We start from the raw sequence: 24207 nt of genomic DNA on the forward strand, positions 1-24207 counted from the left end.
GCAAGGTCGAAAAACATAAAAAATCCGAACCGACACAATGCAGGAAAATTGTGAAGGGTCGAAAACACTTATTTTTTTGAGTTTTGCGAAATTTTTAAGAAAATAAAAAAGTATTCAGAACAAAAAAATCGGCATTACAGATTATGACAGATCTTGGGTAGAAAAGTTAAAAATAAATTATTTGTACTTACAACCTGATATTTTACATAACATATTATTGGGTATTGTACAATGGGTTTTAAATTATGTTTTCAAAAAATATAAGGATCAATTTACAATTTTTATAGAAAAATTAAAAGAAGCTAAAATTGGGGTGCACCAAAATTTACATCAGCAGAGAGATTTGAAGCACAATTTAGTAAAATTAAATACCTTTTGACAAACAATACAAACAACCAAGATCAACATAAATTTGTAAGAGTTTCAAAAATATTAATGGCAACATTTTTAGATAATTTTAACAATCTAAAAGAAAAAGATGATGACAATGATGATTTAATTTTAGGGCAAATAATTAAAAAAAATGAAAATATTTATTTAAAAAATAATATTTTATCAGACATTAACTTTCATTACAAAAACATAGAAAATATTCAATTTTATAAATCAATTAAAAATTTAAAAGAAATATATAATGTTGGTGATGGAATTGAAGTTGCCTCAGAAAATTCATTAACTGGAAGATGTAGTGCAATAATTATCGCTATTTGTTTAATAGAATTAAAAAATAATAAAAGTGCACATTCAATTTATATACAATACTTTGATAAAGATACAGGTGATCAAAATAATAAGCATTTCAAGTATAGTATTTGATAACATAGTAAACACATTAATACCAATACAAATCGATTCGTCCAACTATCTTATAATTTATAAGTGCCATGACCAATTTTCAATAAGTAAAAAAAAAAATGAAAAAATTTCGTCGAACTTATTTACAAAACTTTTACATTTTTACTTAACTTTTTGTTTTTTTTTTTATTCCAATTTTCTTTTTTTTTCGGTTGGGAATTATAGGATTTTAAAAAAAAATTTATAAAATATATAAAAAAAATGACTCTCAATAATTCTGCATCTTTTGAAACACCAAATAGAAGTGGTAATTATGTAAATAGATCATATATAACTTCACAAACATCACCAATAACACCAATACCATCTCTTATTTTAAATCAAACTGATAACTCCATAGATCCACAACGTACTGTCACAGCGAAGAAAAAACCATCTTTAAAGCATATTAAAATTTAATTTAAAGCGAATTTAAAGTCCTGAATTAAAGCAATTTTTAAAGTAATTTTAAAGGTAATTTTTAAGTTTACTTTAAAATCACCTTAAAAATTACCTTTAAAATTACCTTAAAAATTAACTTTTTAATCGCTTTAAAAGCGAGGTCCAGAGTTCGAAGCCGTTATTTAACGGATAAATTTTTAAAATTTTTTTTGAATATTTTGAAAAATTACCAAAAGGGATTCGATCCCCCGACCCTTTATTAAAGGGTAATCTCATCAACCATTAAACTATTTGATTGCTTTGATGAAAATTTAAATATGATAGAATATTTTATCCCCATTTTTTTGATCTAAAATTAGATGTTTTTTTATTAAAAACCTAAAATTTATATTTAAAGGAAATTTAAATTCACTTTAAATCTACTTTAAATCTACTTTAAATTCTATTTAAAATTAATTTAAATTCTATTTATAATTAATTTAAAATAAATTTTAAAGGCATTTTTAAATATCTTAAAAATTATCTTAAAAATTACCTTTAAAATCACCTTTAAAATTACCTTAAAAATCACCTTAAAAATTGCTTAAAAATTTAATTTAAAGCAAATTTTAAAGGCATTTTTAAATATCTTAAAAATTACCTTAAAAATTACCTTAAAAATGAGTTTTTTAAACGCGGCTTTAAATTCAACTTAAATCCAATTTAAATCAACTTTGCTTTAAATTTGCTTTAAAGGTGGATTTTTCTTCGCTGTGGTAAGAAGACAACAAAGACCTCAAAGACCAAATGCAATTCATCCACCAACAACAAATATTATAGAAAAAATATTGGTGTATGAAACATTGCACAGAAATTGTGTTTCTCAATACTATGCAACTGGTAAGGTCACAGCAAAGAAAAATGCACCTTTAAAGCAAATTTAAAGCAAAGTTGATTTAAATTGGATTTAAATTGAATTTAAAGCCGCGTTTAAAAAATTCATATTTAAGGTAATTTTTAAGGTAATTTTTAAGATATTTAAAAATGCCTTTAAAATTTGCTTAAAAATTGCTTAAAAATTTATTTTAAAGGTGATTTTAAAGGTAATTTTAAAGGTAATTTTAAAGGTGGTTTTTAAGGTGATTTTTAAGATGATTTTTAAGATATTTAAATAGGATTTAAAGTAGATTTAAAGTAGATTTAAAGTGAATTTAAATTTCCTTTAAATATAAATTTAAGGTTTTTAATAAAAAAGATCTAATTTTAGATAAAAAAAAATGGGGATAAAATATTCTATCATTTTTAAAATTTCATCAAAGCAATCAAATGGTGTAATGGTTGATGAGACTACCCTTTGATAGAGGGTCGGGGGATCGAATCCCTTTTGGTAATTTTTGAAAAATTAAAAAAAAATTAAAAAAAATTTTTCCTTTAAATAACGGCTTCGAACTCAGGACCTCGCTTTTAAAGCGATTAAAAAGGTAATTTTAAAGGTAATTTTAAAGGTAATTTTTAAGGTGATTTTAAAGTAACCTTAAAAATTACCTTTAAAATTACCTTAAAAATTGCTTTAATTCAGGACTTTAAATTCGCTTTAAATTAAATTTAAATTTGCTTTAAAGGTGGTTTTTTCTTGGCTGTGGTAAGATAATTTTGAAGAAAAAGAATGGTACAGCGGTTCCAAATCTCTTATTTCTTTAATAGTTAAAGCATTGCGTGGTGTTTCTCAAAAGTTCATTGACTCTCCTGATGAACTTACTTACACTGAAAAGGTTGCTTTTGAATTCACTTCAATACCTCTTTATGCTCCAATAAATTAAATCGTTTAAATAAAAAAAAATTAATATGATTTCACATACTCAACTTTAATTTTTTCTTTTTTTTTTTAAATCTTTTTTAATTTTTATTTTAAATTATTATTTTTAATTTTTATTTTTAAAGTGATATTATTAATATATCTTATCAATTTAACTTTATAATATAAATTTATAAAAGCACTTTTAAATTGAATTTTATAAATATTATTAATAAGAATAATTAATAAGTGTACTTATAAAGAGTACATTATAATTATAATTAATAATTACGCTTAATAATTATACTTAATAAGTATACTTAATTAGTATATTTAAAAAGTATACTTTATAATTATACTTATTAAGTACACTTTATAATAGTACTATTTACATTCCTACTTTAAAGATGCTTTAAAGGTTTTTTTTTCGCCCCTGTGCAACGGTACCAACAACCGTTTTCAGAAGAACAAGAAGTAAACTTACCATGGGTGGACGTCTGTTCCACCACAAACAAGTTTGGAAAAAATTGGGTCTTCCAAACTTTTGTCAAGAGGTCCTAAATGGATTAAAAGTCCATCTACTTCCAAACTTCAAGCCGATGCTAAACCCAATTCCGATTTCAATTCCAGAGGGTCCGAAATCAGATTGCATCACAAAGGAAGTACAAGACTTGTTATTAGACGATGCCATCGAACAAGTACTTCCAAACCGTTATTCAAAGCGCGTTTTTTACTCCAACGTGTTTACGGTTCCAAAACCTGGAACGAATCTACATCGTCCACAATACAGAGACTTATTCCGCTTCGTGTGGAAAGGTTCGCACTACCGTTGGTAAACAATGCCGTTCGGGTTATCGACAGCTCCTCGTATCTTTACAATGTTGTTACTTGGACGATCTATTAATCGTCGGTTCAACAAATGAAAAATGTTTAGCCAACCTCAAAAAGACAATGGACTTACTTGTCAAACTAGGTTTCAAGTTTAAGCTGGAAAAGAGTGTTCTCGAACCAACTCAATCAATTACATTTCTTGGATTACGAATCGATTCAATATCTAAGAAGCTTCTTGTTCCCAAAGAAAAGAAAAAAAGTGTCATCAAGGAAATAAGAAACTTTTTAAAACTAGATTGTTGCTCCCCAAGAAAGCTTGCTGGTTTAAAAGGAAAGCTAATGGCACTGAAAGATGCAGTCATCCCATTCAGACTTTACACTCGTCGAACAAACAAGTTTCACTCTCAGTGTCTAACTTTTAGCCAATGGAGATTGGGATCAATCATTCCCCATTCCTCACGAGGTCAGGTCAGAGATTTCGCATTGGTTAACAATTCTAAACCAATGGAAAAGAAATCAGTCTGTTTCCAAGTTACGACTATGTTCTTACAGTGGTCAACAACTCAATCAAACATGTCATTAAATCGTCGAGAAATGCTCGCGCTGTTAATGGCTTATCAATCGCTATGTCGGAAACTGAACAACTGCAAGCTGAAGATTCAAACCGACAACACTACCACTCTTTCTTACATCAATCGCCAGGGTGGTCAGATACAAGATCTCTTAGTTCTGTTCGAACAACTTTGGAAACAATGCCTCAAGAAGAAAGTGAACTTGATTGGAGAGCCTATTCCAGGATTCTTCAATGTAAAAGCCGACCACCTCGGCCGTCTTTCAGAAATGAATCACAAATCATCGTTCATAGTAATCAAGAGTTACAACTGGCAACTGAAGAAGGAAGTGTTCAATCGTATCCAACTTCAATTCGGTCAAATACAGATGGATCTGTTCGCATCTCACCTCAACCATCAAACGACCAACTACTCAACCATCAGAATGAATGCACTCAACCTCGATTGGAGTCAATGGAAGCAATGTCTAGCCTTCCCACCACCCATTCTTTTGCCTTCTATCGTGGAGAAGATAAACTCATCCAGTTCGAAGAAGGTTTCTACAATACTGATCTTCCCAATCTGGAGATCAGCAACTTGGTATCTGATGATTCAAGCACAAGTTCCTCGTCATCATCGTCACATGTTTCCTCAAGTACTGGGAACATTCCAAGAAGTATTGACCAAACAATCAGTAGAGTCGATACCAATTCAGATTCAACAACGTTGGAAGTTAAGGATTATTCAACTTTCCAATATCATGTAATGTCCTTCGCTCGTACAACAAATACAAAAACAGCTGAAGTCTTGGGAACCTTCCATTCTCAAAGTATATAGCTCCAGTTATACAAGATTCCGCAATTTTTGTACTTTGAACTCTTTGAATCCAGCAAACATTACCTTAGTTGTCTTCTTGGATTATCTTACACATCTGTTCAAGCACAAACCTCCGTTAGCCTTCTCAACAATTAACGGTCATCGATCTATGTTGAATCAGTTGTTACTCCTTAGGAATCAAACTGATATTGTTAATGATCCATTCATTACAAGAATTATGACTGGTATTCACAAGTTGCGTCCTTAATCAGTAAAGTATAAAGAGATATGGGATGCAAATCAAGTATTAAAGCACTTATCTACCATCAAAGTCATCCACCAAGTACACATACACTTATCTACTATCAAGGTCTCATTATTACTACTGAATCAATCAAAGGTCCGGTTATTAATGCTAAAGAACAAAGAAGTGGTGTTGTTTCAATCTTAGAATTAACTTCGTTAGATGATAAAAACTCTCAAGTATGTCCTGTTCGCCACCTTGCAACATACCTTAGAGCCTCTAAAGGAAGAAGAAAGCCCCCATTCGGGTAACTCCGTCTTTATTAAGAATGAGAGTGAACCGCTCCAAGTTAATGATATTAACTCAATTGTACTATCAACACTCTCAAAGTCAGGTATTGATATTGTCAAGTTCAAATCTCACTCTACCCGTTCCGCTATGGCTTCTCTACTGTTGTCCAATAACGTTCCGTTCCACGTTGTCAAGAAGATGGGTCGTTGGAAATCAAACGATACTGTAGATACCTTCTAGGATAAAAGAATCATTGGTGAAAAATCTGGTGGTTTCTTAAATACTGTAGTCCAAATTTCATAATATATATATATATGATAATATAAATTAAAAATTTATTAAATTATATTTTATATTAAAAATTAATATATATTATTCCCATCCCACCCGCCCATAGTCGGAATTCCATAAATCAAATTGTTTTAGTTTTTAGTGCCACTATTTTTATTTTTTTTATTTTCTTAAAAATTTCACAAAACTGTTTTTGCCACTTGGCATAATTATCGCGCCACGTGGAAATTTTTTACTTTTCTTTCGAAAATTTTTACTTTTCTTTCGAAAATTTTTTTTTCTTCGAATGTTCTAGAACATTCTAAAAAATTATCTTATATATTTGGGAAATTCTAATAAATAAATGTTATTCATAATATATATATATATATTTTATATAATAAATTAAATTTTTAATTTATGGCTTCACTTTAGCATCTGAGGGAGAAACGTAATATTTTTTTATAATATGAAAAGCGTTGGGGCCTTCACAAATAGCAGGTCGATTATACTCTAATTTGCATTGAATGTGGTGCCCAAAACCTACTGGTATGGGATCGCTCGGTTATCCTTCATGATGTTTTCTGTTCTGGGGTTAATAAGCTGCCTAGCATCCTGATAGGGGGTAGGAATTGACGCTACCTGTTGCGGAGTTTGGAGGTCAATTTGGACCCGCATCAAATTCAAACATAACTTCGATAGCGATAGATTTAGTTGGTATAGATACACATAAGGTTATGCCAATGTCTGAAGGAAGTAGGTCGAAAAGTACTCAAAATAGGGTGCTTCCCATAAGCGGTGCAGATAGAGCGCCAATGGTTATTTCCCCATTTTTGTTGATGGTCAATTTGGATATCTTGAAACGGTATCTTCTTCTAGCCATCTAGTACAGGAACGGTGAGTCGATCTATTTGTTGAAAACTTAAAATATAGCAGCGGTTGTTGAAAGTTTGCTTATGATAATTACGATGTAGGTCCAATATANCTTTATCATAGGCGAGGAGCCAAGTAAAATATTCGATACAAGGCAGATAATGTAGGTCGATGAGAAAGATCTTATTGTCCCAATACATGGGGAATTAGTAATTATTGCTTGGCATGTAAATCAACTGAAGTCTCGTCCTAGCTTGGGTTTACAGCCTGTCTATCAATAAAGCCTTCGAGTCTTGTCAAGGGGTAATGATCAGACAACAAGTCAAATCCTATACTCTATAAGCAGGCTTAGTCTAAGCAAGTAATAAATGAGTTCTTCCCATGGACTTATTCGGAACAATGGGTTAATTTTTGTAGTTGTTTATTGAATATAATAAAGGGGATGCCGATCAATAAAGTAACCCAGCTAATAAGTTTAAACACTTCTAGATCTCCTAGGCTAATCGCTTTTATATTATCATATATATATATTCACAGCAAAGAAAAATCCACCTTTAAAGCAAATTTTAAATTATCATATATATATATATATTATGAATAACATTTATTTATTTGAATTTCCCAAATATTTAAGATAATTTTTTAGAATGTTCTAGAACATTCGAAGAATAAAAAATTTTCGAAAGAAAAGTAAAAATTTCGAACCGGCACAATGACGCGATAATTGCGCAAGGTCGAAAAACTGAAAAATTCCGAACCGACACTATGCACAAAGTTGTGGAGGGTCGAAAACTCTTATTTTTTTGAGTTTTGCGAAATTTTTAAGAAAATAAAAACGTATAAATAGTGGCACTAAAAACTAAAACAATTTGATTTATTTTATTTGGGAATTCCTCCTATATATATTTAAGATACACACACACACAAATTTTATACAAATAATTATTTCTCTTTATTAATTTTTAATATTATTATTTTTCTCATATTATAATTTTAGATATCAACAATAAAATATGTCTACCACTGTTAATAATAACGAAGCCTCTAGTAGTAGTACCTCTGCCACTAATAGCGCTGAATCCTTTGATTTAAGAATGAAATCAATGGAGGATCAAATCAACAACCTTTCCTTAGCCTTTACAAGATTCATGAAAGAACCTATGTTCTCTTCTAATACCAACTCTCGTAGCCAACCTTCTCATGATAACTCTGACACCGAGAATGAACAAAGTGAAGATGAATCAAGTAACAATGTCGATGTTCCAACCGATTATCAATTATCCGATACCTTACTTGGTCAGTACAAACATATGGTAAACAATCAAGGTTTACTCGTCGAAGAAGAATGTATCCTCAAGAAAGATGAGATATCCGAATTGAATAAAGTATTCAACTTTCCATCTAACTTCCAAGTGAATGTCGCTCCATTCGGTACACCTGAAGGTATTACTGTATCATCCAACGTCAAGAACAATGATACTGACTTGTTGATTGTCGAAAAGCGAATCAACGATAGCTTAAAACCTTTGCTTCTTATGTCAAGTATGTTATCATCTGATAGCTCTAATGTCGATGTAGAACTCAGAGTGCAATTGTCTTAGCCGTTAATGCTCAAGCATCGCTTAGTCGTGTCCGTCGTAACAACATCGCTAAAGAAATCTATGGTTCTGAAGTACTCTTACCAATTAAGATCAAGGATACACCAAAGATGTTTGATGAAACTGAAACTGAACGTGTAAGAAAGCTAGCCAAATCAATCAGAAAGAACAACGAAGCAAAACAATCATTGTTAAAATTGAATTATCATTCCAAGTCCAATGCCAAGAAATCAGTTAACTCAAGTGGTAATAACACTACAGGAAACAGTAGTAATAGTAAATCCAGTAGTGGGAGTAATGGCCGATCTAACAACTTCAATGGATCACCAAGTAATGTTGCATCAGGTAGCAACAATACCAAGTCTGCCAACGGTACCAACAACCGTTTTCAGAAGAACAGGAAGTAAACTTACCAGTAGGTGGACGTCTGTTCCACCACAAACAAGTTTGGAAAGAATTGGGTCTTCCAAACTTTTGTCAAGAGGTCGTAAATGGATTAAAAGTCCATCTACTTCCAAACTTCAAGCCGATGCTAAACCCAATTCCGATTTCAATTCCAGAGGGTCCGAAATCAGATTGTATCACAAAGGAAGTACAAGACTTGTTATTAGACGATGCCATCGAACAAGTACTTCCAAACCGTTATTCAAAGCGCGTTTTTTACTCCAACGTGTTTACGGTTCCAAAACCTGGAACGACTCTACATCGTCCAGTTCTAGATTTAAAAAGGTTAAACACTTACATCAACAACCAATCATTCAAGATGGAAGGAATCAAGAATCTACCATCAATGGTCAAACAAGGTTATTACATGGTAAAACTCGATATCAAGAAAGCCTACCTCCACGTTTTAGTAGATCCACAATACAGAGACTTATTCCGCTTCGTGTGGAAAGGTTCGCATTACCGTTGGAAAGCAATGCCGTTCGGGTTATCGACAGCTCCTCGTATCTTTACAATGTTGTTAAGACCTGTACTTCGAATGTTGAGAGATATCAACGTATCCGTCATCGCTTACTTGGACGATCTATTAATCGTCGGTTCAACAAAAGAAGAATGTTTATCCAACCTCAAAAAGACAATGGACTTACTTGTCAAACTAGGTTTCAAGTTAAATCTAGAAAAGATTGTTCTCGAACCAACTCAATTAATTACATTTCTCGGATTACAAATCGATTCGGTATCAATGAAGCTTCTTGTTCCCAAAGAAAAGAAGAAAGGTGTCATTAAGGAAATAAGAAACTTTTTAAAACTAGATTGTTGTTCCCCAAGAAAGCTTGCTGGTTTAAAAGGAAAGCTAATCGCACTGAAAGATGCAGTCATCCCATTCAGACTTTACACTCGTCGAACAAACAAGTTTCACTCTCAGTGTCTGACTCTAGCCAACGGAGATTGGGATCAATCATTCCCCATTCCCCAAGAGGTCAAGTCAGAGATTTCACATTGGTTAACAGTTCTAAACCAATGGAATGGAAAAGAAATCAGTCTGTTTCCAAGTTACGACTATGTTCTTACAACCGATGCCTCGGAATCAGGTGCAGGTGCCACACTCAAGAAAGGAAACAAGGTAATCAAAACTTGGTCATTCCAGTGGTCAACAACTCAATCAAACATGTCGTCAAATCGTCGAGAAATGCTCGCGCTGCTAATGGCTTATCAAGCGCTATGTCGGAAACTGAACAACTGCAAGCTGAAGATTCAAACCGACAACACTACCACTCTCTCTTACATCAATCGCCAGGGTGGTCAAATACAAGATCTCTCAGTTCTGTTCGAACAACTTTGGAAACAATGCCTCAAGAAGAAAGTGAACTTGATTGGAGAGCATATTCCAGGATTCTTCAATGTAAAAGCCGACCACCTCAGCCGTCTTTCAGAGATGAATCACAAATCATCGACCAGAGTAATCAAGAGTTACAACTGGCAACTGAAGAAGGAAGTGTTCAATCGCATCCAACTTCAATTCGGTCAAATACAGATGGATCTGTTCGCATCTCACCTGAACCATCAAACGAGCAACTACTCAACAATCAGAATGAATGCACTCCACCTCGATTGGAGTCAATGGAGGCAATGTCTGGCCTTCCCACCACCCATTCTTTTGCCTTCTATCCTGGAGAAGATGAACTCATACAGTTCGAAGAAGGTTTCTACAATACTGATCTTCCCAATCTGGAGATCAGCAACTTGGTATCCGATGATTCAAGCTCAAGTTCCTCGTCATCATCGTCACATGTTTCCTCAAGTACTGGGAACATTCCAAGAAGTATTGACCAAACAATCAGTAGAGTCGATACCAATCCAGATTCAACAACGTTGGAAACTGGGGATTATTCAACTTTCCAATCTCATGTAATGTCATTCGCTCGTACAACAAATACAAAAACAGCTGAGCTGTTAATGAAGTCTTGGGAACCTTCAACTCTCAAAGTATATAGCTCCAGTTATACAAGATTCCGCAATTTCTGTACTTTGAACTCTTTGAATCCAGCAAACATAACCTTAGTTGTTTTCATGGATTATCTTACACATCTGTTCAAGCACAAACCTCCGTTAGCCTTCTCAACAATTAACGGTCATCGCTCTATGTTGAATCAGTTGTTACTCCTTAGGAATCAAACTGATATTGTTAATGATCCATTCATTACAAGAATTATGACTGGTATTCACAAGTTGCGTCCTTCATCAGCAAAGTATAAAGAGATATGGGATGCAAACCAAGTATTCAAGCACTTATCTACTATCAAAGTCATCCCTAAGTACACATACACTGCGCTATTAAATAAGACACTTGTACTCTGTAAAATGTTTGGTTTAGCAAGATCATCAGACTTGGTGAAGTGGTCGTTCAAAGGTCTCATTATTACTCCTGACTCAATCAAAGGTCCAGTTATCAATGCTAAAGAACAAAGAAGTGGTGTTGTTTCAATCTTAGAATTAACATCGTTAGATGATACTAACTCTCAAGTATGCCCTGTTCGCCACCTTGCAACATACCTTAGAGCTTCTAAAGGAAGAAGAAAGCCCCATTCGGGTGACTCTGTCTTTATTAAGAATGAGGGTGAACCGCTTCAAGTTAATGATATTAATTCAATTGTACTATCAACACTCTCAAAGTCAGGTATTGATATTGTCAAGTTCAAATCTCACTCTACCCGTTCCGCTATGGCTTCTCTGCTGTTGTCCAATAACGCTCCGTTCCACGTTGTAAAGAAGTTGGGTCGTTGGAAATCAAACGATACTGTAGATACTTTCTACGATAAAAGAATCATTGGTGAAAAATCTGGTGGTTTCTTAAATACTGTCGTCCAAATTTCATAATATATATATATATATGATAATATAAATTAAAAATTTAATTTATTAAATTATATTTTATATTAAATATATATATATATATTAGTCCCATCCCACCCGCCCTTAGTCGGAATTCCATAAATCAAATTGTTTTAGTTTTTAGTGCCACTATTTATACGTTTTTATTTTCTTAAAAATTTCGCAAAACTCAAAAAAATAAGAGTTTTCGACCCTTCACAACTTTGTGCATAGTGTCGGTTCGGAATTTTTTAGTTTTTTCGACCTTGCGCAATGATCGCGTCATTGTGCCGGTTCGAAATTTTTACTTTTCTTTCGAAAATTTTTTATTCTTCGAATGTTCTAGAACATTCTAAAAAATTATCTTAAATATTTGGGAAATTCAAATAAATAAATGTTATTCATAATATATATATATATATTTAATATAAAATATAATTTAATAAATTAAATTTTTAAACTTTCCATCTAACTTCCAAGTGAATGTCGCTCCATTCGGTACACCTGAAGGTATTACTGTATCATCCAACGTCAAGAACAATGATACTGACTTGTTGATTGTCGAAAAGCGAATCAACGATAGCTTGAAACCTTTGCTTCTCATGTCAAGTATGTTATCATCTGATAGCTCCAATGTCGATGTAGAACTTATTAGTTACTTAACTCAGAGTGCAATCGTCTTAGCCGTTAATGCTCAAGCATCGCTTAGTCGTGTCCGTCGTAAAAACATCGCTAAAGAAATCTATGGTTCTGAAGTACTCTTACCAATTAAGATCAAGGATACACCAAAGATGTTTGATGAAACTGAAACTGAACGTGTAAGAAAGCTAGCCAAGTCAATCAGAAAGAACAACGAAGCTAAACAATCATTGTTAAAATTGAATTATCATTCCAAGTCCAATGTCAAGAAATCAGTTAACTCAAGTGGTAATAACACTACAGGAAACAGTAGTAATAGTAAATCCAGTAGTGGGAGTAATGGCCGATCTAACAACTTCAATGGATCACCAAGTAATGTTGCATCAGGTAGCAACAATACCAAGTCTGCCAACGGTACCAACAACCGTTTTCAGAAGAACAAGAAGTAAACTTACCAGTATGTGGACGTCTGTTCCACCACAAACAAGTTTGGAAAGAATTGGGTCTTCCAAACTTTTGTCAAGAGGTCGTAAATGGATTAAAAGTCCATCTACTTCCAAATTTCAAGCCGATGCTAAACCCAATTCCGATTTCAATTCCAGAGGGTCCAAAATCAGATTGTATCACAAAGGAAGTACAAGACTTGTTATCAGACGATGCCATCGAACAAGTACTTCCAAACTGTTATTCAAAACGCGTTTTTTACTCCAACGTGTTTACGGTTCCAAAACCTGGGACGAATCTACATCGTCCAGTTCTAGATTTAAAAAGGTTAAACACCTACATCAACAACCAATCATTCAAGAAGGAAGGAATCAAGAATCTACCATCAATGGTCAAACAAGGTTATTACATGGTAAAACTCGATATCAAGAAAGCTTACCTCCACGTATTAGTAGATCCACAATACAGAGACTTATTCCGCTTCGTGTGGAAAGGTTCACATTACCGTTGGAAAACAATGCCGTTCGGGTTATCGACAGCTCCTCGTATCTTTACAATGCTGTTAAGACCTGTACTTTCTTGAATACCAGAGACTTATTCCGCTTCGTGTGGAAAGGTTCGCATTACCGTTGGAAAACAATGCCGTTCGGGTTATCAACAGCTCCTCGTATCTTTACAATGCTGTTAAGACCTTTACTTCGAATGTTGAGAGATATCAACGTATCCGTCATCGCATACTTGGACGATCTATTAATCGTCGGTTCAACAAAAGAAGAATGTATATCCAACCTCAAAAAGACAATTGACTTACTTGTCAAACTAGGCTTCAAGTTAAACCTAGAAAAGAGTGTTCTCGAACCAACTCAATCAATTACGTTTCTCGGGTTACAGATCGATTCGGTATCAATGAAGCTTCTTGTTCCCAAAGAAAAGAAAAAAAGTGTCATCAAGGAAATAAGAAACTTTTTAAAACTAGATTGTTGCTCCCCAAGAAAGCTTGCTGGTTTAAAAGGAAAGTTAATCGCACTGAAAGATGCAGTCATCCCATTCAGACTTTACACTCGTCGAACAAACAAGTTTTCATGGATTATCTTACACGTCTGTTCAAGCACAAACCTCCGTTAGCCTTCTCAACAATTAACGGTCATCGCTCTGTGTTGAATCAGTTGTTACTCCTTAGGAATCAAACTGATATTGTTAATGATCCATTCATCTCAAGAATTATGACTAATATTCACAAGTTGCGCCCTTCATCAGCAAAGTATAAAGAGATATGGGATGCAAATCAAGTATTCAAGCACTTATCTACTATCAAAGTCATCCCTAAGTACACATACACTGCGCTATTAAACAAGACATTTGTACTCTGTAAAATGTTTGGTTTAGCAAGATCACCAGACTTGTTTAAGTGGTCGTTCAAAGGTCTCATTATTACTCCTGACTCAATCAAAGGTCCAGTTATTAATGCTAAAGAACAAAGAAATGGTGTTGTTTCAATCTTAGAATTAACATCGTTAGATGATACAAACTCTCAAGTATGCCCTGTTCGCCACCTTGCAACATACCTTAGAGCCTCTAAAGGAAGAAGAAAACCCCATTCGGGTGATTTGTTTATATTATCATATATATATATATATTATGAATAACATTTATTTATTTGAATTTCCCAAATATCTAAGATAATTTTTTAGAATGTTATAGAACATTCGAAGAATAAAAAATTTTCCAAAGAAAAGTAAAAATTTCGAACCGGCACAATGACGCGATCATTGAGCAAGGTCGAAAAACATAAAAATTAAATTGAAACCTTTGATTTAAGAATGAAATCAATGGAAGATCAAATCAACAACCTTTCCTTAGCCTTTACAAGATTCATGAAAGAACCAATGTTCTATTCTAATAAAAATTCACGTAGCCAACCTTCTCATGATAACTCTGACACTGAGAATGAACAAAGTGAAGATGAATCAAGTAACAATTTCGATGTTTCAACCGATTATCAATTATCCGATACCTTACTTGGTCAGTACAAACATATGGTAAACAATCAAGGTTTACTCGTAGAAGAAGAATGTATCCTCAAGAAAGATGAGATATCCGAATTGAATAAAGTATTCAACTTTCCATCTAACTTCCAAGTGAATGTCGCTCCATTTATTACACTTGAAGGTAATTCTGTATCATCCAACTTCAAAAACAATGATACTGACTTGTTGATTGTCGAAAAGAGAATCAATGATAGCTTGAAACCTTTGATTCTCTTTTTTTTATAAATTTTTTGATATTTATTAACAATTAAAATAAAAAATATATATAAAAATAAATAAAATAAAAGAATGATTTACATACTAAATTTTAATTCTACGATAAGTCTTAACAAATATTGTTTAATATTATATAAAATTTTTGTTTTAAATAATGCGTTTTATTAAAAAAAAAAAAAAAAAAAAACAAATTTCATTTTAATTTTAAATCTTATAATTTTTTTTTTTTTTTTATTATTTTTTTTCACTTGAAAAGGTGTAAACATAGAAGTAGAAGATATCATCTACTTTTCATATTAATTTAATATGAAGTTTTTAACTTGGAAAAATTAAATTTATTGAATATCAAAAAGAGCACCAAAATCAACAAGTTTTGTTTCATTTGATAAATCACTTCTGATTGTTTGGTATTTATTGACTAAATAGCCAATGACACACCACACATCGTGATGTCTTTCCAAAACTTTATCCATATCTATTGTATCGCTTTTAAATTTATATATAAGTGGTAGACTTGCTATTTAAAATTGTTTAATTCTTGTAAATACGTTTTCTATAATTATTCTAATAGATTTTTGATTGTTATCTTTTTATTTTTGGTAATCAGTTCTTTGACCTGATGGGATCGTAAATATATTTTTGAAATGTTTTGTTAAACCCCTGAATCTTTTGTCACCAAACACGGAATCAACATTTTCATCTAATGATTTAATAAATTCTAAATCTCTTTGAAATAAATTAATATCGTTTTTACAACCACCACTTGGGTACCCTATGTGTAATATTTTCCCACTATTAGGACAACAATAAACTAGTAGAGTTAAAGTTGATTTACATTTTTTACCACTGTATAACATATTTCTTAATTTTTCATTGGTGGGAATAGTTATTTGTTGTTCCGATCCATCCACCACCATTGTTACTGTATATTGTTTAACACCATCATTATAGTCACAACTATTTGATTTATCTTTTCTATCATTAAATATTGATTGGAAATTATTAATTGCTAATTGTTTTGTATATATTATATATTCATCAACATATCTTTTTAAAGTTCTGGTATCAATATTAAAAAGAACTTCCATTATAACAGGTCATGTATAGTGGCGAAAATAAATGCAATATAGTTTCTTTCGACCCCTTTTTTCACCATTTTTAACAACCAACTTTTCTAAAATGTAGTCATTGAAATTTTCGTATGATATTCCAATTAAAGATAAAAATTTATCCTTTAATTTTTCAATGGATACATTTGTTAAAAATTGTCTTTTATTTTTATTTTTTTGTTTTGATATTTTTGGAATTACCTTTTGGTTTTCCTTGAACCAACTCTTGTTCATCCTCTTCTTCTTCTTCATCATTTTTTGATTTTGATCTTGTTTTAATTGGTTCTTTTTTATCTTTTGATTTTTCATCTTTTTCTTCTTTTTCTTTTTCTTTTTCTTTTTCTTTTGGGGAGAATCTTCTTATAATTGTCTCCATGGTTTGTGTATATTGTTTCAATTTTACTGGTGAATTTACATTTGATATTTGTTTTGTTTGTTGAGTCGATTCTATCTGTTGAATGGGTTCAATGTTTTCAATGGTTTCGATTGGTTGTTTGGACTGATTTTGATGTTTGAACTAGCTGTGATTCATCTTTGAAGAAATTTAGTTTTAATTCATTTGTTCTTTTTCTTTTCCACCTTTCTTCACTTGAGAGTGAACAATTATTCATATTTTATTCAACAAAGTTCAATTTAAAAGTTAATTCTTCAACTTTTTTTGATAATTCTTCTATCTGTTTTTGTTTATCATTAAATTGTTCAATTGTTGGAAATCTTTCAATTTCATTTTCATCTAGTTTAACATTTATACATTTATGAACATGTTCTTGAATTAATTCAATCGTTTTGGCTGAAAATTCAATTACACAATTACATATAAAACATTCAGTTGTAAACTTTTTCATATTAAATTTTATATTGTAAAACAAAAAAAAAAATTTAACAAAAAAAAACAAATTTTTTTTTTTTTATTTTTTTTTGTTTTTTTTTTTTGCGGAAATTTATGATATATTTTTGTTCTTTTTCATTTCCATTAACAATAATATGTTTAAGTTTGATATTATTAATTATTAATTCAGTCCCAAATAATTCATTATAATCATCATTAAATAAGTTGCTAAATGATTATATTGATTTGGTTTTAAGTTTCTAACAATTATTTGATTGATAAAATCTGTGACTGATTTATTTTCTTTTACATGCAACTGATTATCTTCTTTCCTTTGTATATTGGATGACATATCTGGATTAGAAACAAATTTGGAATTGATTAGACACTTTCGGAGAACATTCGAGACAATTCTGACCATGATTTGAGCTTGACCATTACCATGATGGTGGTAAGGCAGACATGTATTGTGAGTAATATTGTTGACTTGAATACATTTCTTCCAAGGTGTTGATGTGAACAAAGTATCATTATACTCAACTTGATCAACAGTACAGGCATCCAACCCGGATATAAAGTCCATATTGATTTCCATAAAGCATCAGACAGGTAAATGAGATGGCAAGTATAATCCCATGTTCATCTGTGGCGCATAAACAAACATTGCAACTCTTGCAGTAAAATAAGATATATTCCATCATTCCATACCAATAAAAATTTCTCTTGACTAATTCAGAAGTTTTACGATTACTCCAGTGTCCAGCAATAGCAGAATCATGATAACTTGAAATGACTAACTGTATGACATCTTCAATCTTGATCCATTCGATACCATTCTGATATGTGATACTTAAACTTTTATACTGGTCGTTGATGGTTTCAGATTTAATAAGTTTAGCTTCCAATTCATAACCTTTTAAAATTTCCTTAACGATCTTCATTTCATCAAGAATGATACCTGTATTAAAATAATTTTTATCACAAAAAGAATTTTTAAGAGAGTTAGTAATTTGAGAGAAGTCCATTTTACTTCGATCGAAGTTATGTGATAAATATTATTATTATAATGTGATCTGAAAGACCATCAGCGGCTGAATTGGTGACGCCTTTGATGTATTCAAGTGTGACTTTTCAGGCATCAATCTTCTGCATCCATCTGTTGATTCTTTGATTTAACCCAAGGACCCTTTGGTTTCTTAGGAATTAAATATTATTATGATGATTACCTTGAACCCAAAGATATTGAAGTGATGCATTTCTAATGATTTCACGAATAGGCTTCCTTTTCTAACACATTCAAGGTAGAATGGATACTTGGTATTTGGAAGGTTGAGACTTACCGCATTGGCTACAGCTGATTTAACTTGATCAAAAGCCAATTGCACCTCAGTATCCCATGTGAAAGCAGAATTCTTCTTAGTGAGACGATAGAGTGGATCAGCTATAATGGCTAAATTTCGGATGAAATCCTTGCAATAATTAACGGTTCCCATAAATTATCTAACGGTAGTCTTATCAATTGGTTCTGGCCACTCGACGATTTGACACGGATGAAGAGTTGTACTACATTACATTGAGGTTATGATACTTGAGCTTATTGAATACCTGTGATAAATCTTGTTTATGTTGATCATAATAAAAAGATTTTGTTAGTACTAAAATATCATCGATATAGACCACGACGAGTCCTCAATCGATTTCATCGGCCAATATTTGTTACATAAATCTTTGAAAAGTATACGGTGCATTCTTGGCACCGAATGGCATTCCCCTCCACTGGAATGTACCAAAAGGTGTATGGAATGCTGTCTTTGACCGATCTCTAGGTTCTACTTGGATCTGGTGGAAACCATCGGCTAAATCGATCCTGGACATTAACTTTGCACCTTTGGTCTTCTGGATGAGTACCGTTGTATTTGGAAGTGGATAACTATCATAAATAGTAAAGTCATTTAATGAACGGTTATCGATGCACATTCACCACTTACCATTTTTCTTCTTTGCGAATATCACTGGTGCACCGAATTCTGATTTGTTTCTTTCAATCCATAACTTCTTTAACCTTTCAGTAAGTTGATCTTTCAATTCTTGTTATATTGACAATAGTACTGGATAACATCTTGATTTTGGAACTTGTGCACCATATTTTAACTTCACTTCAAAATTGAAACCTTTCCGAGATGGCGGAACTTGGTCTAATGAATCGAAGACTTCCTTGTAGTTTCCCTTCAGATGTTTGATGATGAATTGATCTTGAACTTCTTTCCATTCTTGGTGTTTTACTTCCACTACCTTGTATTTCTCTTGATTTGGCTGATGATTAACTTTGTGAACTTGGTACGTTGGTTGATGATTGAAGACCTCTTGATCATATGAGCCAACAAAATTTAAATGAAAATTTTATAATTGATGAGAATAATAATAATTTAGAAAATGAAAATGAAAATGAAAATGAAAATAATTCATTTGAGGATATAGGAAATATATTAAACCAAAATGGACAAGAAAATGATGATATTGAAATTTTAAAAGAAAAAGAAAATGGAAATTTAGGAAAAGAATTAAATAATTATGAAATTGGATTTTTAAAGTTGGGTTTAGAAAATGCTAAATCGTTAAAATTTATGCAACAAATTTTGGATTTTTTTAAAAACAATATAAATGCAATTAATGAAATTAGATATACAACAAAGTATATGGATTCTATATTTTTAGCAAATTTACCTATCGATGGTCACTTTTTGAGTTACAAATATTATGAAGAGTCAATTTTTTATTATGAAATTTGTTCAGTTGTAAAATTATTAATTGAAAAAAAAATTTTTTTAGAATATTTAGATTTCTCAAAAGACTATGAGCAAGGTATTTATAAAAATTATAAATCTGGAGAACAATTCAAAAAAGTAAAAAATTCAATTTCAGATAAATTTATTTTATTAAGAATATTTAGTGACGGAATGAGTCATCAAGGTAGATCAGATTATACTATAATGGTGGATTTTGAAAATTATAATGGTCCATTTTTTAAAAATAACAAAATTGTTTTATTTAGTGTTCCAAAAGAAAGGTTTCACAATATACATCAAACAATTAAAAAATTATTTTCAGCGCAATTTAATAATAAATTAATAATTAAAGATAATAATGGAAATGATTATGAAATTATACCATATGGATTAACAATGGATATACCAGAATTTAGATCATCTTGTAGGATTAACCATTATAATTGCAATGAGTTCTCATGTCATACATGTGATAAAGCAAGAGGTGTCGATTATTTATTAAAAGAAGGAAATTATAGAAATCAAAAAGACATTATTGACTTTCACAATTCAAAACCAAATAAACAAGATTTTTTGAATCCTCAAAATAAAATTTTAAAATTAGAAACAGAACAAAAAATGAAAAAAATCGGCATTACAGATTATGACAGATCTTGGGTAGAAAATTTAAAAATAAATTATTTGTACTTACATACTGATATTTTACACAAAATATTATTGGGTATTGTACAATGGGTTTTAAATTATATTTTCAAAAAATATAAGGATCAAATTACAATTTTTATAAAAAAATTAAAAGAAGCTAAAATCATTCCAGATCATTTACCACCATCAGAATCTTTATTTGGTGTAAAAACAAGAAAAGGTAGAGAGAATAGAAGCATATTATATTTTATTTTATTTTTTACTAAATCAAATGTATCAAATGATGATTCCTTATTATTAGAAGAAATGGTTCAGATTACTTTTTTATTATATCAAGATTCTTTCGACGAAGATGATTTGGATAAAATAAATTATTTAGTTAAAAATTTTAATAAAAAAATATTTATGATAATACCAAATGAACCAATCAACTTTCACCTTTTATTACATTATCCTTTATATATAAAAAATTGGGGTGCACCAAAATTTACATCAGCAGAGAGATTTGAAGCACAATTTAGTAAAATTAAAGACCTTTTGACAAACAATACAAACAACCAAGATCAACATAAATTTGAAAGAGTAACAAAAATATTAATGGCAACATTTTTAGATAATTTTAACAATCTAAAAGAAAAAGATGATGACAATAATGATTTAATTTTAGGGCAAATAATTAAAAAAAATGAAAATATTTATTTAAAAAATAATATTTTATCAGACATTAACTTGCATTACAAAAACATTGAAAATATTCAATTTCATAAATCAATTAAAAATTTAAAAGAAATATATAATGTTGGTGATGGAATTGAAGTTGCCTCAGAAAATTCATTAACTGGACGATGGAGTGCAATAATTATTGCTATTTGTTTAATAGAATTAAAAAATAAAAAAAGTGCACATTCTATTTATATACAATACTTTGATAAAGATATAGGTGATCAAAATAATAAGTACCACTTTTTAAGAAAAAGCTTTTCAAGTATAGTATTTGATAACATAGTAAACACATTAATACCAATACAAATCGATTCGTCTAACTATCTTATAATTTATAAGTGCCATGACCAATTTTCAATAAGTAAAAAAAAAAAATGAAAAAAATTCGTTGAACTTATTTACATAACTTTTACATTTTTACGTAACTTTTTCTTTTTTTTTTTTCTTTTTTTCCAATTTTCTTTTTTTTCGGTTGGAAATTATAGGATTTTAAAAAAAATTAAAAAAATATTATAAAAAAAATGACTCACAATAATTCTACATCATTTGAAACACCAAATAGAAGTGGTAATTATGTAAATAGATCATCTTTAACTTCACCAACATCACCAATAACACCAATACCATCTCTTATTTTAAATCAAACTGATACCTCCATAGGTCCACAACGTACTGTTAGAAGACAACAAAGACCTCAAAGACCAAATGCAAGTCATCCACCAACAACAAATATTGTAGAAAAAATATTGGTGTATGAAACATTGCACAGAAATTGTGTTTCTCAATACTATGCAACTGGTAAGGTAAGATAATATTAAAAAAAAAAAAAAAAAAAAAAAAAAAAAAAAAAAAAAGAGGAGACTAATTAAATTAAATAAACAAAAACAATACATAAGATTTCCTCTCGTTTTATTAGGACCTGTATATTAAATGCTGGCGGTACAAATTCAAATGAAAATAAAGTTGTTCTATCCAAATTGGTTAAATGGGTCAACAATAAACGTGGTAACACACGTATTAAAGCCCTAAATACCCTTAGACTTTTAGTTAGAAATAAAGTAGAACAGTTCAGCGAGTTGCTCTCTCAGGTTCCAGCATTAATGGAGTATGAATCGGTATGTAAAAAAAAAAAAAAATAAAAAAATAAAAAAAAAAAAAAAAATAAAAAAAAAAATAAAAAAAAAAAAAAAAATAAATTATTAATAATTTGTTTTTTTAATTTTTTAATTATTATTTAGATAACTCCTTTTGATTTGGCCACTCTTATTATCGATACAGTTACCTTAGAAGCTTTTGACTCCGATCCTTTTGTAAAGTTCTTAGTGTCTCAATGCTTTACAATTGAAGAAAAAGAATGGTACAGCGGTTCCAAACCTCTTATTTCTTTAATAGTTAAAGCATTGCGTGGTGTTTCTCAAAAGTTCATTGACTCTCCTGATGAACTTACTTACACTGAAAAGGTTGCTTTTGAATTCACTTCAATACCTCTTTATGCTCCACTAAATTAAATCGTTTAAATAAAAAAAATTAATATGATTTCACATACTCAACTTTAATTTTTTCTTTTTTTTTTAAATCTTTATTTAATTTTTATTTTAAATTTTTATTTTTAATTTTTATTTTTAAAGTGATATTATTAATATATCTTATTAAGTTAACTTTATAATATAAATTTATAAATGCACTTTTAAATTGAATTTTATAAATATAATTAATAAGAATACTTAATAAGTGTACTTATAAAGAGTACATTATAATTATAAATAGTAATTACGCTTAATAAGTATACTTAATAATAATACTTAATAATAATACTTAATAAGTATACTTATTAAGTATACTTATTAATTTTACTTAATATGTATACTTATTAATTTTACTTAATATGTATACTTAATAATTATACTTAATAAGTATACTAATTAATTATACTTAATAATTATACTTAATAATTATACTTAATAAGTATACTTAATAAGTATACTTAATAAGTGTATTTAATAAGTATACTTAATAAGTATACTTTATAAGTATATTTAATAAGTATACTTAAAAAGTATACTTTATAACTATACTTATTAAGTACACTTTATAATAGTACTATTTACATTCCTACTTTAAAGATGCTTTTAAGTATTTTTTTTCGCCCCTGTGAAAGGTATAGACAGGGTCATAGGTTCCCCGTCATTTTTTGAAAATGGGGTATATCCCTCTAAATAAATAAATCTAAAGCTAAATCCTATATTGACTTGCTATATTGCTAAAATTTGAATAAAATGAAAAAAAAAAAAAAAAATCGTAAAAACTCGAGGAAAAAAAAAAAAAAAATATTATTTTTAATTTCCACCCAGCAAACAAAATGAATTTAAATAACATATCATGCATTAATTGCAGAGAAAAATTAAAGAATTTTAAAAATATTATTATTCATTATTTTATGCATAAAAATATATGTCCACAGCAAAGAAAAATGCACCTTTAAAGCAAATTTAAAGCAAAGTTGATTTAAATTTGATTTAAATTGAATTTAAAGCCGCATTTAAAAAATTCATTTTTAAGGTAATTTTTAAGGTTATTTTTAAGATATTTAAAAATGCTTTTAAAATTTGCTTTAAAATAAATTTTTAAGCAATTTTAAAGGTGATTTTAAAGGTGATTTTAAAGGTGATTTTTAAGGTAATTTTTAAGATAATTTTTAAGATATTTAAAAATACCTTTAAAATTTATTTTAAATTAATTTTAAATTGAATTTAAGTAGATTTAAAGTAGATTTATAGTGAATTTAAATTTCCTTTAAATATAAATTTAAGGTTTTTAATAAAAAAGATCTAATTTTAGATCAAAATGGGGATAAAATATTCTATCAATTTTAAATTTTCATCAAAGCAATCAAATGGTGAAATGGTTGATGAGACTACCCTTTGATAAAGGGTCGGGGGGTNGAATCCCTTTTGGTAATTTTTGAAAAA

At 30.1% G+C, this 24207-nt stretch overlaps 15 protein-coding genes across 15 annotated transcripts; 8 read left to right on the plus strand and 7 right to left on the minus strand.

Moving 5' to 3' along the window:
- Window positions 1-435: 435 nt before the first annotated feature.
- Window positions 436-816, plus strand: DDB_G0267202 (hypothetical protein; the record flags this gene model as incomplete). Its single annotated transcript, XM_642670.1, has 1 exon — window positions 436-816. One exon carries the CDS (start codon window positions 436-438, stop codon window positions 814-816), a length of 381 nt encoding a protein of 126 aa, XP_647762.1.
- Window positions 817-1056: 240 nt separating this feature from the next.
- Window positions 1057-3035, plus strand: DDB_G0267204 (hypothetical protein; the record flags this gene model as incomplete). Its single annotated transcript, XM_642671.1, has 3 exons — window positions 1057-1204; window positions 1972-2115; window positions 2920-3035. 3 exons carry the CDS (start codon window positions 1057-1059, stop codon window positions 3033-3035), a joined length of 408 nt encoding a protein of 135 aa, XP_647763.1.
- A 460-nt stretch (window positions 3036-3495) lies between these two features.
- DDB_G0267206 (hypothetical protein) lies at window positions 3496-5983 on the plus strand (the record flags this gene model as incomplete). The annotated part of the gene is made up of 6 exons (XM_642672.1): window positions 3496-3672; window positions 3803-4236; window positions 4362-5221; window positions 5283-5453; window positions 5522-5700; window positions 5780-5983. The coding sequence occupies 6 exons, from the start codon at window positions 3496-3498 to the stop codon at window positions 5981-5983; spliced, it is 2025 nt and encodes a 674-aa protein (XP_647764.1).
- A 1916-nt stretch (window positions 5984-7899) lies between these two features.
- Window positions 7900-8487, plus strand: DDB_G0267208 (hypothetical protein; the record flags this gene model as incomplete). The annotated part of the gene is made up of 1 exon (XM_642673.1): window positions 7900-8487. One exon carries the CDS (start codon window positions 7900-7902, stop codon window positions 8485-8487), a length of 588 nt encoding a protein of 195 aa, XP_647765.1.
- Window positions 8488-8703: 216 nt separating this feature from the next.
- On the plus strand, window positions 8704-11805 carry DDB_G0267210 (hypothetical protein; the record flags this gene model as incomplete). Its single annotated transcript, XM_642674.1, has 3 exons — window positions 8704-8971; window positions 9045-9840; window positions 9963-11805. The coding sequence occupies 3 exons, from the start codon at window positions 8704-8706 to the stop codon at window positions 11803-11805; spliced, it is 2907 nt and encodes a 968-aa protein (XP_647766.1).
- Window positions 11806-12699: 894 nt separating this feature from the next.
- Window positions 12700-15446, plus strand: DDB_G0267212 (hypothetical protein; the record flags this gene model as incomplete). Its single annotated transcript, XM_642675.1, has 5 exons — window positions 12700-13757; window positions 13859-14426; window positions 14574-14617; window positions 14702-15051; window positions 15403-15446. The coding sequence occupies 5 exons, from the start codon at window positions 12700-12702 to the stop codon at window positions 15444-15446; spliced, it is 2064 nt and encodes a 687-aa protein (XP_647767.1).
- Window positions 15447-15481: 35 nt separating this feature from the next.
- DDB_G0267214 (hypothetical protein) lies at window positions 15482-15619 on the minus strand (the record flags this gene model as incomplete). The annotated part of the gene is made up of 1 exon (XM_642676.1): window positions 15482-15619. One exon carries the CDS (start codon window positions 15617-15619, stop codon window positions 15482-15484), a length of 138 nt encoding a protein of 45 aa, XP_647768.1.
- A 117-nt stretch (window positions 15620-15736) lies between these two features.
- Window positions 15737-16234, minus strand: DDB_G0267216 (hypothetical protein; the record flags this gene model as incomplete). Its single annotated transcript, XM_642677.1, has 1 exon — window positions 15737-16234. The coding sequence occupies one exon, from the start codon at window positions 16232-16234 to the stop codon at window positions 15737-15739; it is 498 nt and encodes a 165-aa protein (XP_647769.1).
- A 190-nt stretch (window positions 16235-16424) lies between these two features.
- DDB_G0267218 (hypothetical protein) lies at window positions 16425-16631 on the minus strand (the record flags this gene model as incomplete). The annotated part of the gene is made up of 1 exon (XM_642678.1): window positions 16425-16631. The coding sequence occupies one exon, from the start codon at window positions 16629-16631 to the stop codon at window positions 16425-16427; it is 207 nt and encodes a 68-aa protein (XP_647770.1).
- A 238-nt stretch (window positions 16632-16869) lies between these two features.
- DDB_G0267220 (hypothetical protein) lies at window positions 16870-17100 on the minus strand (the record flags this gene model as incomplete). The annotated part of the gene is made up of 1 exon (XM_642679.1): window positions 16870-17100. The coding sequence occupies one exon, from the start codon at window positions 17098-17100 to the stop codon at window positions 16870-16872; it is 231 nt and encodes a 76-aa protein (XP_647771.1).
- Window positions 17101-17629: 529 nt separating this feature from the next.
- On the minus strand, window positions 17630-18109 carry DDB_G0267222 (hypothetical protein; the record flags this gene model as incomplete). The annotated part of the gene is made up of 1 exon (XM_642680.1): window positions 17630-18109. The coding sequence occupies one exon, from the start codon at window positions 18107-18109 to the stop codon at window positions 17630-17632; it is 480 nt and encodes a 159-aa protein (XP_647772.1).
- A 171-nt stretch (window positions 18110-18280) lies between these two features.
- On the minus strand, window positions 18281-18577 carry DDB_G0267224 (hypothetical protein; the record flags this gene model as incomplete). Its single annotated transcript, XM_642681.1, has 1 exon — window positions 18281-18577. The coding sequence occupies one exon, from the start codon at window positions 18575-18577 to the stop codon at window positions 18281-18283; it is 297 nt and encodes a 98-aa protein (XP_647773.1).
- Window positions 18578-18800: 223 nt separating this feature from the next.
- On the minus strand, window positions 18801-19061 carry DDB_G0267226 (hypothetical protein; the record flags this gene model as incomplete). Its single annotated transcript, XM_642682.1, has 1 exon — window positions 18801-19061. The coding sequence occupies one exon, from the start codon at window positions 19059-19061 to the stop codon at window positions 18801-18803; it is 261 nt and encodes an 86-aa protein (XP_647774.1).
- A 395-nt stretch (window positions 19062-19456) lies between these two features.
- On the plus strand, window positions 19457-21616 carry DDB_G0267228 (hypothetical protein; the record flags this gene model as incomplete). Its single annotated transcript, XM_642683.1, has 1 exon — window positions 19457-21616. The coding sequence occupies one exon, from the start codon at window positions 19457-19459 to the stop codon at window positions 21614-21616; it is 2160 nt and encodes a 719-aa protein (XP_647775.1).
- A 143-nt stretch (window positions 21617-21759) lies between these two features.
- On the plus strand, window positions 21760-22746 carry DDB_G0267230 (hypothetical protein; the record flags this gene model as incomplete). Its single annotated transcript, XM_642684.1, has 3 exons — window positions 21760-22041; window positions 22135-22353; window positions 22477-22746. The coding sequence occupies 3 exons, from the start codon at window positions 21760-21762 to the stop codon at window positions 22744-22746; spliced, it is 771 nt and encodes a 256-aa protein (XP_647776.1).
- Between the last annotated feature and the right edge of the window lie 1461 nt (window positions 22747-24207).

This window comes from Dictyostelium discoideum (assembly GCF_000004695.1).
Source record: "Dictyostelium discoideum AX4 chromosome 1 chromosome, whole genome shotgun sequence".
Classification (NCBI taxonomy): domain Eukaryota; phylum Evosea; class Eumycetozoa; order Dictyosteliales; family Dictyosteliaceae; genus Dictyostelium; species Dictyostelium discoideum.